The 14,629-nt window shown below is 38.7% G+C and overlaps 1 protein-coding gene across 3 annotated transcripts in view; it reads left to right on the top strand.

Annotated features, from left to right (window-relative positions):
• The window catches only part of SMARCAD1 (SWI/SNF-related, matrix-associated actin-dependent regulator of chromatin, subfamily a, containing DEAD/H box 1), a 100,510-nt gene that overhangs the window by 53,833 nt on the left and 32,048 nt on the right, over nt 1-14,629 (top strand). Inside the window, exons 5-8 of one of the 3 annotated variants that reach the window (XM_019526316.1) lie at nt 4,074-4,171; nt 4,912-4,998; nt 5,930-6,014; nt 8,126-8,517. In XM_019526316.1, coding sequence (XP_019381861.1) covers nt 4,074-4,171; nt 4,912-4,998; nt 5,930-6,014; nt 8,126-8,517 — 662 coding nt within the window. Of the gene's footprint in view, nt 1-4,073; nt 4,172-4,908; nt 4,999-5,929; nt 6,015-8,125; nt 8,518-8,783; nt 9,158-14,629 lie in introns of those variants that run through there. The other 2 variants (XM_019526315.1, XM_019526317.1) reach the window with 2 other exon arrangements.

Below are 14,629 nucleotides of genomic sequence, written 5' to 3'. Positions count from 1 at the left end.
CACACACACACACACACACACACAAACTTCCTTCCCCTCCACTGCTGAGACAGGGAAAGCAGTGGTATGAGGGCAGGCAGCCAGACCCCTGCCCCTGCAAACCCTGCCTCCCTGCTGTCTGCCCTGTGCAGCAGGTGTAGGAGGTGAGCTGCATGAGGGGTGGGCTCTGCAGTCTCCCCCACCCTCCCCCTGAGCCATATACCACAGGTCTCCTGTGCAGTTCCTCTACCATGTGCTCTCCCCCCAGGCCACCCCCCCCAATTGCGCAGTCTCCCCTGTGCTCCCCTTACTACGAGGCCCCTTCCCCTCATGAGTCCCCTCAGCCCTGGGACAAGTGGTGGCTTGGATCCAGTTTCATCCTGGAGCCAGGGCTGCAGCAGCCACCTGCCTCAGCTAGTACTTGGATGAGGATGACCCTTTTTTGTTTTTTGTATCCATGTTAATTAGGTTGAGGGGGGAAACTTCATTTTGTATTCTAGTAAATACAATATTTAGTTGTATCCTAAAAATAAAAAATTATGATGACCTGGTTTCAGTATAAAGGTATCTACAGGCAAAATCTCTAATAGTAGGTTCTTAATTTAACAAATATATGTCAGAACCTATAAATTCCGTGGGTGAGTTACACAGATGCTACATGAAGACTGTTATTGTAACGCCTCTTTGTTTTGGGGGTGTTTTTTTGCTCCTCTGACAAAGTCCAATTTTGGTATGGAATCTGAAAACTGTTTACTTGATTCTAAAATGACCCCCCCCATTTAACAATAGGGGGAAGCCCTTCGTCTTAGAATAGAGTATGAGGGTAATGGGGGCAGGTGGCTGCTGTGGCTCGGGCTCCAGCCACTACCAGGGGTTAGGGTTGTAGCCCTCCCTTCCCCTCTCCCCCATGCCTCTGCATCCTGCCAGTTCCCCCTTGCTGCCTACCCCCCACCCCCATGCAACCTCTGTTCCCCTACCTTACCTTTACTCTGTGCTGGCAGACTCACTGAGCACAGTGCTAACCTGGCTCTGTAGCAGCACCACACAGCCTACATGGCTGCTGCAGTGCCAGGCTGGGGCTGTGTAACTGCCCCAGGCTTGAATGGGGAGATATGGAGCCTGCAGCCACAGAGCAGAGGCTAAAGGTGGAAGTGGGACAACCATAAGGAAGCGCACTACCTGACCTCACACTACCAGCTTCCCCACTGCCTGCAGACTTGCAGCAATGGGAGGGAGGAATTAAAGATGACCCTCCGATAATTAGAGTCTGTACATGGAAGATTATAACAAACTTATAAATTGTCCATGTATAGAATCTAATTATTGGGATAGGATCATCTTAAATTCAGGGTCATCTTAAATTTGAGTAAATATGATAGTAAACTCAGAATACAAAATTGGTATGTTATATTGCCCATTTTGTTTTGCATCTCAAACGTAACTGGGAGGACTTGGTAACGTGTGTTTACAGTAAGTTGGAGATTGCTAAGATAAGGAAATGCTGAAGACACTGTAACTTACAGGTTTTTGCTAAAAGTTAACTGAGTATTTGAACTGTAGCGGTGAATATTTTGTAGTTCAGGTCTCAAATCATTAGATTCTTCTTTAGTTAATTTTTTATCCACTACAGATGAGAGAGAGAACATGTACTGTTACAAACACTATTAGTAGTTCTCTCTAAGTAAATAATAGTACAGTGGGCTACTGGAGAAAGTTTTTTTACAACTTGGAATGCAAAAGTAAATAAGTAGTAAAAACCATCAGGACTGAACTTATCAAAGTAGAAGTCAAATGTTTATGAACAAGCATATTATCCTATTGCTGTTTTACCAGGCTTGACATGGTGTTTATGAATAATTAGTCTATATTTGAGAAATTATGTTAAATTATTTTATCATAGATTGTGTATGCCTAGTAGTTGGCAAGAGATGATATCATGGTGAGTAGTTACAGAGTAGTGTCAGAGATGGTGTTATTAAGATTTGAAACCTGCCATAACACTTGACTGCTATCTCTGAAAGAGACTTACAAATTTTTGTCTTGGTTTGTGCATTTCACAAATTTGAGTACAGTCATAGAATCGTAGGAAGTTAGGGTTGGACGGGACCTCAGGAGGTCATCTAGTCCAACCCCCTGCTCAGAGCATCCCCAGCTGGAACATCCCTGCCAAAACTTTGTCTAGCCAAGTCTTTGAAAACCTCCAAGGATGGAGCTTCCACCACCTCTCTGGGTAACCTGTTCCAGTGTTTTACTACCCTCCTAGTGATAAAATTCTTCCTAATATCTAACCTAAACTTCCCTTGCTGCAACTTGAGACCATTGCTCCTTGTTGTGTCATCTGCCACCACTGAGAACAATCTAGCTCCATCTTCTTTCAAACCCCCCTTCAGATGGTTGAAGGCTGCGATTAAATCTCCTGTCTCCTTGGTTACCTCAGTCTTTCCTCGTAAGTCATATTCTCCAGCCCCTTAACCATTTTTGTTGCCTTCTGCTGGACTCTCCAATTTGTCCACGTTCTTTCTGTAGCGGGGGGCCCAAAACTGGGCACAGTACTCCAAGATGTGGCCTCACCAGTGCTGAATAGAGGGGAATAATCACTTCCCTTGACCTACTGGCAACACTCCTACCAATGCATCCCAGTATGCCATTAGCCTTCCTGGTTCATGTTCAGCATATTGTTCACTGTAACCCCCAGGTCCTTTTCTGCAGAGCTGCTGCCTAACCAGTCAGCCCCTAGCCTGTCCTGGTGCATGGGATTGTTCTGTTCTAATTGCAGGACTTTGTACTTGTCCTTGTTGAACCTTAAGAGATTTCTTTTGACCCAGCCCTCCAGTTTGTCTAGGTCACTGAATCATAGCCCTACCCTCCAGCGAATCTACTACATCCCAAGCTTGGTGTCATCTGCAGACTTGCTGAGGGTGCACTCTGCCATTTTCCAGGTCATTGATGAAGACATTGAACAAAACTGGCCCCAAAACCGACTCTGGGGCACTCCACTTGACACTGGCTGCCAACTAGACTTCGAATCATTGATTACTACTGTCTGAGCTCAGTGCTCCAGCCAGTTTTCTATCCACCTTGCAGTCTGTTCATCCAGCCCATACTTCCTTAGCTTGCCTGTGGGAATGTCAGCTTCACAGTTTGCTTCAGAGTTGCTCCTGCACTTAGGATATGTGGCCATTGTAGGCTTCAGTATAGTATGGTGATAATTGAACTAGCATTGGTAAAGGAAGCAGTCAGCCTTGGCAATTTTCATGCCACTGAAGTAGGGTAAAAGAGCTTTGTGCTGTTGAAACTACACCATCTCAGACACCCAAGCTGGCTCAGTTATTTGGCACTACAGTTAAGTTTTCAGTGTGGACTTGCTTAAAGCTGGGGTCTGATCTGTATGCTTTCTAGTCGGTGAAACTGTTCACTGTATAGTTAGGTATGTACATGAAGCTTTGCAGGATCAGCCTTTTATGTGGCAGCAGATGGAAGGAAAATATTATTTACATAGGAAAATGTGTTTAAACATACAGTTCCTAGACGAAATGTGGGGACGAGTAGTAACTGAAAATTTCAAATTACTTTTTGCAATTGCCAAGTTTTCTATTTGGCTGTATCATATTTTTCAATGAATGTGAATTAGTGGAGGCCATGAGCATCTGGAAAAAGGTAGTTGATTTTTTTTGAATCTGGATAATTTTCCAAGACAATCATACAAAAACTATATTGTTCAATTTAGTGCTGTTTTAGTTTTAAATAGAGTTTTGGTGACTTCTACCAACCGTGTCACTAGGATAGTTACAGTGTTATAAAATTAAAGTGACCCCTTCAGTACTTAAGGAAGGGGCGGGTGGTGTTCCGCTTTTTTTTTTCCCAGTGCTGCTTTATAAAACCTGCTTCTGGTCTTAGGAAAATAATTGGTTCCTCTAACCTGTAAACAAGTTCTCTTTTGTTAAAATCTAATATCTTGAAAAATTTACATGCTTGGCAGCTATTTTAATGTTAATGTGAGTGATTCTGCAACGTGGAGATGACTTCCTACATTGTTTTTGTTCTTACTGAATTTTGCTTTCTTTATTCTTTATTATTTATTTATATCTTTAAAGCTGCTTCCCGAAAAAGAAAACTAGAACAGTCTCCTAGAGAAAATTCAGATGATGATGACGATGATGACCAAATTGCAAAAAAGCAAAAAGCCGACTCTGTAAGTGTTGTTCTTTCACTTGTACAGCCACCTGAATGTCCTGACTTCTAGGGCATCATGTCAGGAAACTGTGTGTGTGTATGGCAGGGAAAAATAGCAAGGACAGTAAGGATCTTTTATTTATTTATTTATAAAAAAAGGGATAGATCCTTACTGTCCTTCTTACTTCTAAAAGATCCCTGCCTTTTCCTTCAAACCTACAGGGCCCATGCCTGGATGTTTTTAATCAGGATTTGACATAATTTAATTGTGCTGTAACACTATATTCTGTTTATTAAGTATTTTAATTTCAATCCTGTCTGCCTCAGAAGAGTTTCCCATCAGAAGAGTTCTGTCCAAAGCCATGTATTTTATTCCTTAAAATATTACATTAAAAAAATCAATGTGCTTTATTTATACACAATCGCAACATTTCCAAGCCACTCAAGATCTATTAAGTTTTACAGAGCATCCCAAAATTTTGTTACTGGATTAAAATATTTTTCTTGAGAATTCTAAATACTACTTACTGCCTTGGGAAATTATGTCATTTTGAAATGGATGTAAAGGAAGAAAGTAGTGATTTATCTGATTTTTGCAGTCAAATTATTTTTCAGGTTACTTTTATTGCTTAAAGAAAGACTGTTTAGATGTAAGCACTGTCAGGTGTTGACACCCTGCCCTGACATGTTACTGTAATAGTATTTTGCATTAAGTGGAATGAAGGCTAAAATAACTTCATTTTTTCTGAACCATAGCAGGAAGGGTCAGCATCTCAAAAAGAATGGGAAAAACAAGAAATTCTTGTAAAGAAACTGCAAAATGAATTCCCTGGTTTGGATAAAAAGGTAAGCTAGTATGTGCCTTTTTTGGGCAAATCTCCGCTGACGTAACAGATGTATAGTGTCACATTTTGGCTACTAGGGTAAAGGAATTTTGGTGATATGAAGCCAGTTAAATGGCCACAGTACATGCACTGTTGCTTGAGAGAGGACATATGGCAGGGAACTTCATTCTCTTGGAATGACTTTAAGTTATGGGGAGTTGGGTGTAATTTAAAATGACTAGAACTCCTTGGTCCATGAGCTGGTCTTGCATTGACCATAGTTCGACCAAAAAAAAAATTTGATTCCCAACGGCATGTGGGAATAGTTCATCTATATTGACTTATTTTTCCTTTGAGAATATTTGTTTTGGTTTTAGAATTAAACACTTTAATAAAATGACGTCTTACTTGTCTTGCTCAAAAACAAATTGTCAAGTAGATTAATAGGAAATGCTTAAGTTTTTGTATCATTAAGTGAAATAACTTGCCTAATAACTGGACACTTCAGTATTTTTTTTAAATGTTATGTCGTAAAAGTGGAAAGGAAACTATGTCACTGGTTGGGAAGATAATACATACTCAATTGTTTGTTTTGTGATATTCTAAACCTTGGATATATTTCTTCCTTGCATTTTCTACTGGCAGCGTAATTCCTTTAATTAGAAGACTTGCATTTTAAGTGGTAGAAAAGATGAGTGTGGCCTTGAACACACATCTATTATATAATATAATGATGCATCCAGTGCAAAGTATATGGATTAACCAAGGGCTTTTTCTTTTACTGACTCCACAAGTACACGTTTTTCTTCTGACTCCTATATAGGCTATATTTGTCTAGTGCAATTGCTGTTTAAGCATTTGGTGTTTAAACATGCTCTGACATCAGTTATTTTATACTTAATTGTGAAAAGAGAATTTGTTATGGTGTTATGAAACAAATGTTGTTTTACTAGGAACTGAGAGATGTACTTCAAGAACATAATTGGGTATTTCATGAAGCACTGGAAGCCTTAAAAGTATTTGCAGAAGACCAAGAGGGTAAAGACAGATTTACAATCCATTTTATTTTATGATGCAAAGAAGTCTTGAGGTATAAATCTTTTCCAATGTCAGGTGTGACAGTCCTGACAGTAATGTCTTAAAAGTAGCGGGAACATCTAAAATTAGTGTTTAAGGGAAAAATGAAGGAAAAGGTAACAAAGGAAGTTATATAATTTTAAGAAAAGAAAGTCCAAACAACCTGAGTGTCCATCCTTTTCATGGAATATTTTACTTTTCTAATTAAAGTGAGGGAAAGTGTATTTTCTCGCCAAATGTTCTTGTCATTTTAAAGGTGTTATTAGTTCTACTTTAATCTGAAAGCAGTTCTGAAATATGCAGATGATGTTTAAGTTGGGAGGAAGATGCCTGTTACCCTTTTAAATAAAAGAGAGATAAGCCTTGATTTTTTTTTTTTTTTCTCCCATCCCTTTCCCTCCCACCCCAAATTAAGTACTTTATAAATTGCTCATTAGAAAATGAACAAGCATTCAAAGCAACTAAAGTCAATCAGTTTATCCTACTACAGCATTCTTTTAGTATAGGAATAATATACAGAATGCTTTAAAACTGAAAAAATGCAAATAATGTGAGTATTTAATTGAATACTTAGTATACTAAATTAAATAAAAATAAGTGTAATTTCCCCATTGATTAAATCAGTAATCATTACAAATGAAGTGCTCTGTTATATATTGTATTACTGCTAAGTGGTCCCAATCAAACTGGCTATATTACAGTAACCTGGAGACTTAGCTTCTGCTCCAAATAAGTTAATGCATCAAAAGCCTTAATTAAAATCTCATTTTCAATAATTGACATTTTAAGTGTTGTTTTTTCCTTCCCCAAAAGTCGCCAGGGTAGAGTAATACCTTTAATTTGATCCCTTTTATGGATATGAGAATGTCATTGTGTTGATATTGACTGAAAGATAGCTGCCTTTTCTTCTGGATTGTGGATTTGGTGGAAGCAGAGCTAGGAGAAGGAAAAGCATCAGACTACTGGTAGTCTGAAAATATTTTTAGTTGAGCTGAGGTCAAAGAAATTTTTTTTTTTTTTTAAAGAAATAAAAGTACTTGCTCCCAATTTCTTTCTTTTAAAAAAGAAAGCTGCAGTATTTGTAAAGCAGGGGTTTTCAACCTATTTTGGTTGGTGTACCCCTGGCAACCAGTCCAGAAGCAGGGAGTCCCCCAGCTGGTCGATGGGGTTGGGGGAGGCCCCCGGCAGCTGATTGAGAAACAGGCGTGGAGGGGAGGGAGGAACGCCAGCAGCAAAACTGGGAGTGCCCCCCGCTTCACTCCACTGCTACGTACCCCCTGGGAGCCTCCCAAGTACCTCCAGGGGTATGTGTGCCCCTGGTTGACAACCCCTGTTGTAAAGCATTAGGATTATTTAAAGAAGAAGTCAGAAGTTTGTAATTGAACCAAACATCTTGACGCTTAACATAAAAGTTCTGGAGGTCTTGTTCTTCTGATCTCTTAAGCAGGTGCCTGCTTTTGTTGTCCCATCTATAATACTGCTTTGAGATGCAGCAAATTGAAACTAGAATCATGCTTTCTGTGGTGAAAGCCCCATGGTAAACCAGGCTGGTTTGGTTTTTCTGCCACCATAAATGGTTTTGGGAGGGAAATGCTTTGATTTAAACCAAACTTATGCTGAAATGCTTAGATTGTCATGTGCTTTGACACCTGTGAGATTTCACCAACTTGTATATTACAGTTTTGACCTCTTGATGCAGTTCACTTAACTACTGTGCTTCTGACACTGGTTTAAATTCTGCTATTTATGGATAACGTAATTTAGATAATATTCTGAATTTATATTAATATATCGAAAGCACATGTGTTGAGTAAATTTTTGCTTTTATTGTTTTTGATAGTTTTGTACTCACTTTACTAGTTATAACATCTAGTACAAGGATCAAGTTCTTGATGTTCCTTACAAAAACTTTCTATGGGGCAAGCCAAAATTTGTTCACCGCTAGATGTAAAGAAAATTGTTGACCTTTGCATAAATATTTATTTTGAAAAGCAGCTATTCTTAAGCATTCTTGTTTTTACTTGGTACATTTTTAACTTGATAATTACTTTTTTTCTACATTGCATACACAGATGCACAAAATCCTTCCATAAGTGAAGTTTCAAATTGGAACGAAGTCTCCACAAATAGCAAAAATGATCATAACAGTGCAAAGGTGAAGATGAAACGGAAATCTACAAAAACTCAGAATGGCTTTAGGAAAAAAGATAAAGGCAAAAAAGGCATTTGGAGTACTAAAAGAGAAATGGAAGATTCAGAGTACGAGTCAGCCTCAGAAGGTGGTAGCTCCCTTGATGAGGACTACAGCAGCGGTGATGAAGTGATGGAGGATGGCTGTACAACTAAAATACTTAACTTCCTGCAAGATGCTTCACTGGGTGAACTCACCTGGATCCCTCAGTGTTCTCAGAAAAAGGCTCAAAAGATAATAGAGCTCCGGCCCTTTAATAGCTGGGAAGCTCTGGTAAGTCTGCATTCTTTTTTTTAATATCCCCAGTATGTTTATAGTCAAGGTGCCTTCATTCTAGAGAGGCATAGATAGGTGGCCTTATCCTGATTAGGCTAAAACACTATATTCATTTTAAGCCAATAGCATTTCAAATAGTGTCATATGACCTAATTTTGAATGAATTAAGGGGTGATTTTCTTGAAAAACCCAAGCTGATTGGCTGACAACACTGTCACTCACTCTTTAGCACAGAAACTTGGTTCATTTCACAGCAGAAGAAGAAATTAGAGCTTTCATTTAGGAAGGAGTTGTTTGCTAGCCTGTTCTGATCTGTGTTAGCTGAGAAACCATGCAGAAGGCAAGAATGTGGCAGAACTCTTACTGCAGATACTTTTTAAGAGCTGCAGCAACTTCCAGGGTAGCTCCATGATTGAAGATGCCAGCATGGATATTTTAAGCTTCAGCATAGGAGAAGCAATTCTTCTCATCTGTTTTCTTTTAATATTGCAACTCAGTCTTTAGCATGGTTTTGCTGGCTAAGCAGTGCGGCCATTTTATGGAATGTAGCAAGCAGCTCTTTTGTAATAATAATTAAAAAAGCGCATAAGGATGGCTAAAAGAGAGTATGTAACAGAAGGGGAATTATTATCCACTGGTAAGTAAGCTATGTATGTACCCTTAGTGGGGCTTTATTTTCCAGTATATTTTTATAGCATGTCTGTTTTCTTCAATTTTTGTTGTGCGTTTCATCAAAGTGAAAAGCACCAAACCTGATCTGAGCACTACTGTGATAAGAAATTCAGTGTACTCAGAGAAGAAATGTTGTGGATTTTAGACTAATTTGTGACTGCCTGGGCTTCTACAGCAATACAGCTTACAGGCCATTTAAAAATATATATATTTATATTTATATTTTTTGATCAAGTATGTTTTTCTTGGAAAAGGTTGTGCCTTGCCCTAATGAGCTTTCTTTTAATATGTATGTATATATAATTGTCTTGAACTTTGTAATATAGTGTTAAACGTTTGGTACTTTGTGAGCAAAATGTTGTACCTTACAACAGTAAGTAATCTAGATTGGGTTTTAAAGAAAAAACAGCATATATTGTTGGGAAAAAAAGTTTAAAAATACGAAAGTGCAAATATGCTGCAGAAGAAATCCGTTTTGCCTGAAGCCTTTGGCTTCTTAAAGAACATCCGTCATAAACCAGTTCCTTTCCAAACTTGTTGGGCTTTGCCTGAGCTTAATTCTTTGCAGAAGTATTTGCTAAGGGGCTGTTCTTCTCCCTTCTATTTGCTAAAATATTTGAACACAATCAAGTTGTATGGGCCTGTTTAGATTCAAAATCTTTCCTTCATAAAGGTTGCTTTTGTCAGCACAGACATGTTATATAGCTGCTGTCACTACATGCCCAGACTGTAACTAATATACCACAACATACAGTTCTTAGCAGATGTTTAATACAGTAGTTTTTAAACTGGTTTTAAAAGATCAGTATACAGTATAAGCCAACGTTTTTCCTATATGTTATAACATACCAATTTAATAACAATTTAGGTTTTGTATTATATTAACTGTATATAAGATTTGCCTTCATACTTCTCTTTCCCTGCTCTCCTCCCCCCTTGGCCCCTTCCCTCTCCCCCCAGTAACATGATAAAGAACTAAAAGGGTCTGTCCTTGTTCAGTGTAGAAAACACCTTGGAATCCAGGGCCAACAAGATTAAGATCTCACAGTATGTCATAAAGTATCCTGAAATTGTGTTTTATAAAAACAAATAAACAATGTTCATAACTTTGGAATCTGTATAGACTTATATTTTGATCACTTAGTAGTAGTGATTTGTTGTATATTAAGAATAGGTGGAAAAGTTAGTCAGTTTTCTGAAAATTGCTATTTAAGAGTTTGTTCTGAGAACAAGTCCCAGCTCCAAAATTATATTTTTTTTTCCCTTTTGTGAACAGTCAGTCTTGATACCTGTGTATTAGGCAGTTGTCTTCTGTGCAGTATAAGATTAAGGAACATATTGTGTTGACTCTTAAAAAATATTCTTAAGTTATTTAAAGGTGAGTCTTGAAGCCTGATTGAGGCACACTGTACAATTGTCTCCTGATGAAAATGTGGGGATCTTAAGTAGTTAATGAAAAATGCACAGTAAGAAATAAATCTGGTCTACATTAACAGCAACATATAGTTACAGTAGCACAGATGAGAAGTGACTCAGACAACAAATAATAATAATAATAAAAATGGGTGGGGGCAAGTTTTGGTCACAAAAATGGCTTGCTGTGGAAATTTTTCAAATTTGAACACTAATTAAATTGCATCTTCAGGACTTCTTTTGAAACGCACATTCATTACTTGGTAATACGGATGATATTCTGAGCAGTACTTTCTTTCAAATAATATCTAGTTTAGATGCAGCCTGCCTATTTCCTTAATACTTTAAATACCTAATTTATTTAATGGTTACACACTAATATAAACATAACAAACTATTGACTGATCAAAGGTATTGGGACACAGGTTTTCAAAACTGGGTGGATGGCTATGTCACTACTCATAATTTTTGCTGTGTGAAATTATTTTACTCTTTAGTTACAGGAATTGCAGGATTTTTAAGTCCGTTTTTCTTTTCTGTTTTCTTTTCCTGTTGTAAAGTTTTGAGGGGTAATTGAATTTTAAAATTTGCATTATGCCTGTTTAATTTTGAATCCTACTCTGTTCAGTTTTGTTGCTTGGTTGTTTTATCCAAAACTTTTTATGGGTCAGTTTAGAGCATAACAAAACAAATTAGTCATTTATTTTAACTATTAATTTGGCTAGTAGCTCTGCAACTTGCAGAAACTGTGCCATTTACTCTCCAAGTTCTATATTTGCAAATATTGTCGTCTTTCTATTAGTTTTTTTTATAGCTGTTTCAGACTTTATCTGAATAATATTTGCTACAAGCTCACATGGTTTTTACACGACTGTACAAACGTAATATGCACTGTTCTTTATTTTTTCGTTCCAGTTGTTTTCAGTGTTGCCTTTTGCCAGTCTGTCACCAGTTTGTTTTTATTTCTTTTACAAAATACTGTTGTGCCATTTTGCTAGCTGTGCCAATAGACTCTTTCTATTTCTATAGAATACAAAAGCTGCAATCTTAATGTTAAGCAATAAGAAGTACAGCTAAATTCAGACTAGGTTTATTTTTAAGACACCTCTGTGCTCTCCCAAAACTTGGTTCCTCTGTGGGTTGAAGTAGTACGCCGTACAATATTGCCATGGAAGCCTAAGTTGACATAGCATCCTGGCGTTGTCTTCCACACTACAACCTTTAGTGATCCCATCTCACTCCATCATGCACCTGCCAGCCCCACATCTGATGTGTTACTCTATATATGAGGCCCATCTTAGGACTGTCTTTTGCAAATACTGGTGGAGGAGGAATTTTTTTTCCAGCTAGAACTTTCCCCTTCATTTTATTTTTACTCTTATCCTTCTACTTCGAATAAAATTTGGTCATGCTGAAGGTGAGGAACTCCTCATATCTTTAGCCCTCCCTTGAGCAGAGCCTTATGATACTCTTTATACTTTTGGGGAACCTTAATTTGTAATCCTGTCACTGTTTCCATTTGCATCCTTTTAAAGAAAGTAAGCTATTAAAACTAACATGGATAGGACAATTTCTTGCATGAGCATAAATCATAGGCTGGCAAGACCAAATCTCAAGATGTATGTTTACATTTGTTCCTATGGAGTCTTGTAATATTATTCATTTTTTATAAGTTTTTTTTTTAATGGGGGGGAGGTTGAAAAATAACTCTAAAGCAAAATTGCTAGGAAGTTTCATCAACTTAAATGAGAGTGACTGTATTTGGGAACTTACAAAACATTCTTAGGCAAGATTTTCTAACCTCATGTATGGAATTTTTAATGAAATTCTTTTTAGTATGTGTATAACACATCATGTTTTAATAATCAATAGTTAAAGACAGTTTTAATTTTTAACTGTAAAAGAACAGATTTAGTGAATATGAAGACATGCTCAGTTGATCCATGTAGCCCATGGTCTTACCATCTTTCTCTCTCTTCTACCCAGTCAGTATTCCCAAAGTCCTTGATGTTTTTATTCTCTGTTCTCAATTTAACACTGGGGTCAATCCCACAAATACCTAACATAATATTTGTTACCAAGAGTAGTTTTCCATAGATGTGTGACTACTGATTGAACTGGACATTAAACTGCAGTAAATATAGGATCAGCCCCTCTGCTATAGTGGTCTTAGAAGGACTCTGCCCTTATAAGTATTAATACATATCTCTGCTCTGTGCAGGAGAATTCTCACGACTACTTCTGTTGATTTGGAAACTTGTGATTAATTTCAACAAGAAATTTGACAGACATTTATGATGGAAGGAAAAAAAGTGGACAAATAATTATCAGTTAATGTTGCTTAACACTTCCTATTACATAACTGTTTTCCAGTTACATGCAAATTGACCAAATTTGGAGCATTTAAGCCAACATTTTCTAAGCCAGGTGTGTGCCTTAGGCCAGGTTTGTTTTTGTTTTTTTGTCATTTCAGTCAAAATGGCTTGAAGGTAGGGAAGAATATATTGCTCTACTCCATGTAGAGGGACAAATATAAAAGTCATCTTATAAAGCTATACATGTACAACCTCAAAATTTGGCAAGGGGCATAACCTTGTCTCAGGGATGCGTCTGCCTGTTGCTCTTAAGAACTGTCTGGACTTTAAGCTTTAGAAAAAATAATGTAACGGGCTTAGAGAGTTAGATTGTAGTAGCTAAGTCCCCTGAAGACTCTATTCATGCTAGGCATGCTGTAGCAGAGTTGAGTAGGGATTTCCCTGTAATGGTAGTTTTGATTTATTTCAGGCTGTGCCAGTTCTGGATACCTGAATACAGGGCAGGTTACCTGTCTGCCATTAGTCTCATTACTGGAGGAAATTTCCTATTTGGGTGCCAGAGGGACAAGAGCTGGACCTGAATGTACAGGGATAGTAGATGATGTGAGATGGAGGCTGTTCATAAAATCGTAGAAAAGTAGGGCTGGAAAGAACCTCCAGAGGTCCTCAAGGTCAATCCCCTGCTTCAGGCAGGATTATCCCTACCAAACCATCCTTTAAACCCTTGTCTAAACTATTCCTACAACTGTGCAATCAATCCTGTCTTGCAACTATAAAGCATATTGCTCTAAGACACTAAAATACCCTAATCTGCCACAGGTAAAGTGGGGGAATAAGGGCTCTTGATATTCTGTTGCTGCATGGGTTGTTAAAATGCGCTTGAGAGATCTAAGAAAGAGGGCCACGTCCCCTACTACAGAGGAAGGGAAAACTTCACACAGTTTGTACCATGGGGTAAAATGCTTTCTTAATCCCAAATGTGGTGACTGGTCTGTCCCCTGAGTGAATGGACAAGACCCTATAACCAGGAACCTTTGGGTTTTAGTCTCAGCAGGAACATTGACACACATTGACAAGACCCCAGTCAAACTCTTCAGCTTTTTCTGCAGGCAACATCCAGTGCTTCTGGAAGCTGGAGGAGAAAAAAAGCTCTTGACATGTCACAACTTGGTCTCGCGAAAACCAGCAAAGCTCAGATGCATGGGAAACACTAAATACCCTATATTCGGTTTTGCAGTATAGGGACAGCAAGCATTACACCACATGTCACACCCTCTAACTTGAGGTGGGTAAAATGTGGCCCACAGGCTGGATCCAGCCTGTGAGAGACTGTCCAGGCCGTGGTGGGTCCCTCAGTCCCAGCTGGGCCACTCGCCTTCCAGCCCATGGTGCATCCCTCTGCTTCCAGGCACGCACCAGGGCTGGGTTGACTCCATGGCCAGACTCCACTTCCTGGCATCCCCAGTAGCTGCAGCTCCTTCCAGCTGCTGCTGCCACCAACCCCAGTCCCACAGAGACCAGCCAGGATGCATGTGGGCATGGCCCAAACGCTCGGCTGAGCGCACAGTCCCTACCCTGTCCTGCCCTGTTGGGGTTGGGGTCCCTGCAGTACCTGGCCTGGCCATGATAAACGGCGGCAGCAACCAGGGTGTGGACTCTGGTTCCCTCTTTTTTTTTTTTTTTTTTTTTTTCCCCCCCCCTTTTTTTGG

Source organism: Gavialis gangeticus, unplaced genomic scaffold (genome assembly GCF_001723915.1).
Source record: "Gavialis gangeticus isolate Ggan-Ray unplaced genomic scaffold, GavGan_comp1, whole genome shotgun sequence".
NCBI lineage: Eukaryota > Metazoa > Chordata > Crocodylia > Gavialidae > Gavialis > Gavialis gangeticus.
The sequence above is the reverse complement of the archived record's forward strand: the minus strand, read 5'-3'. Positions and strand labels throughout refer to the sequence as shown.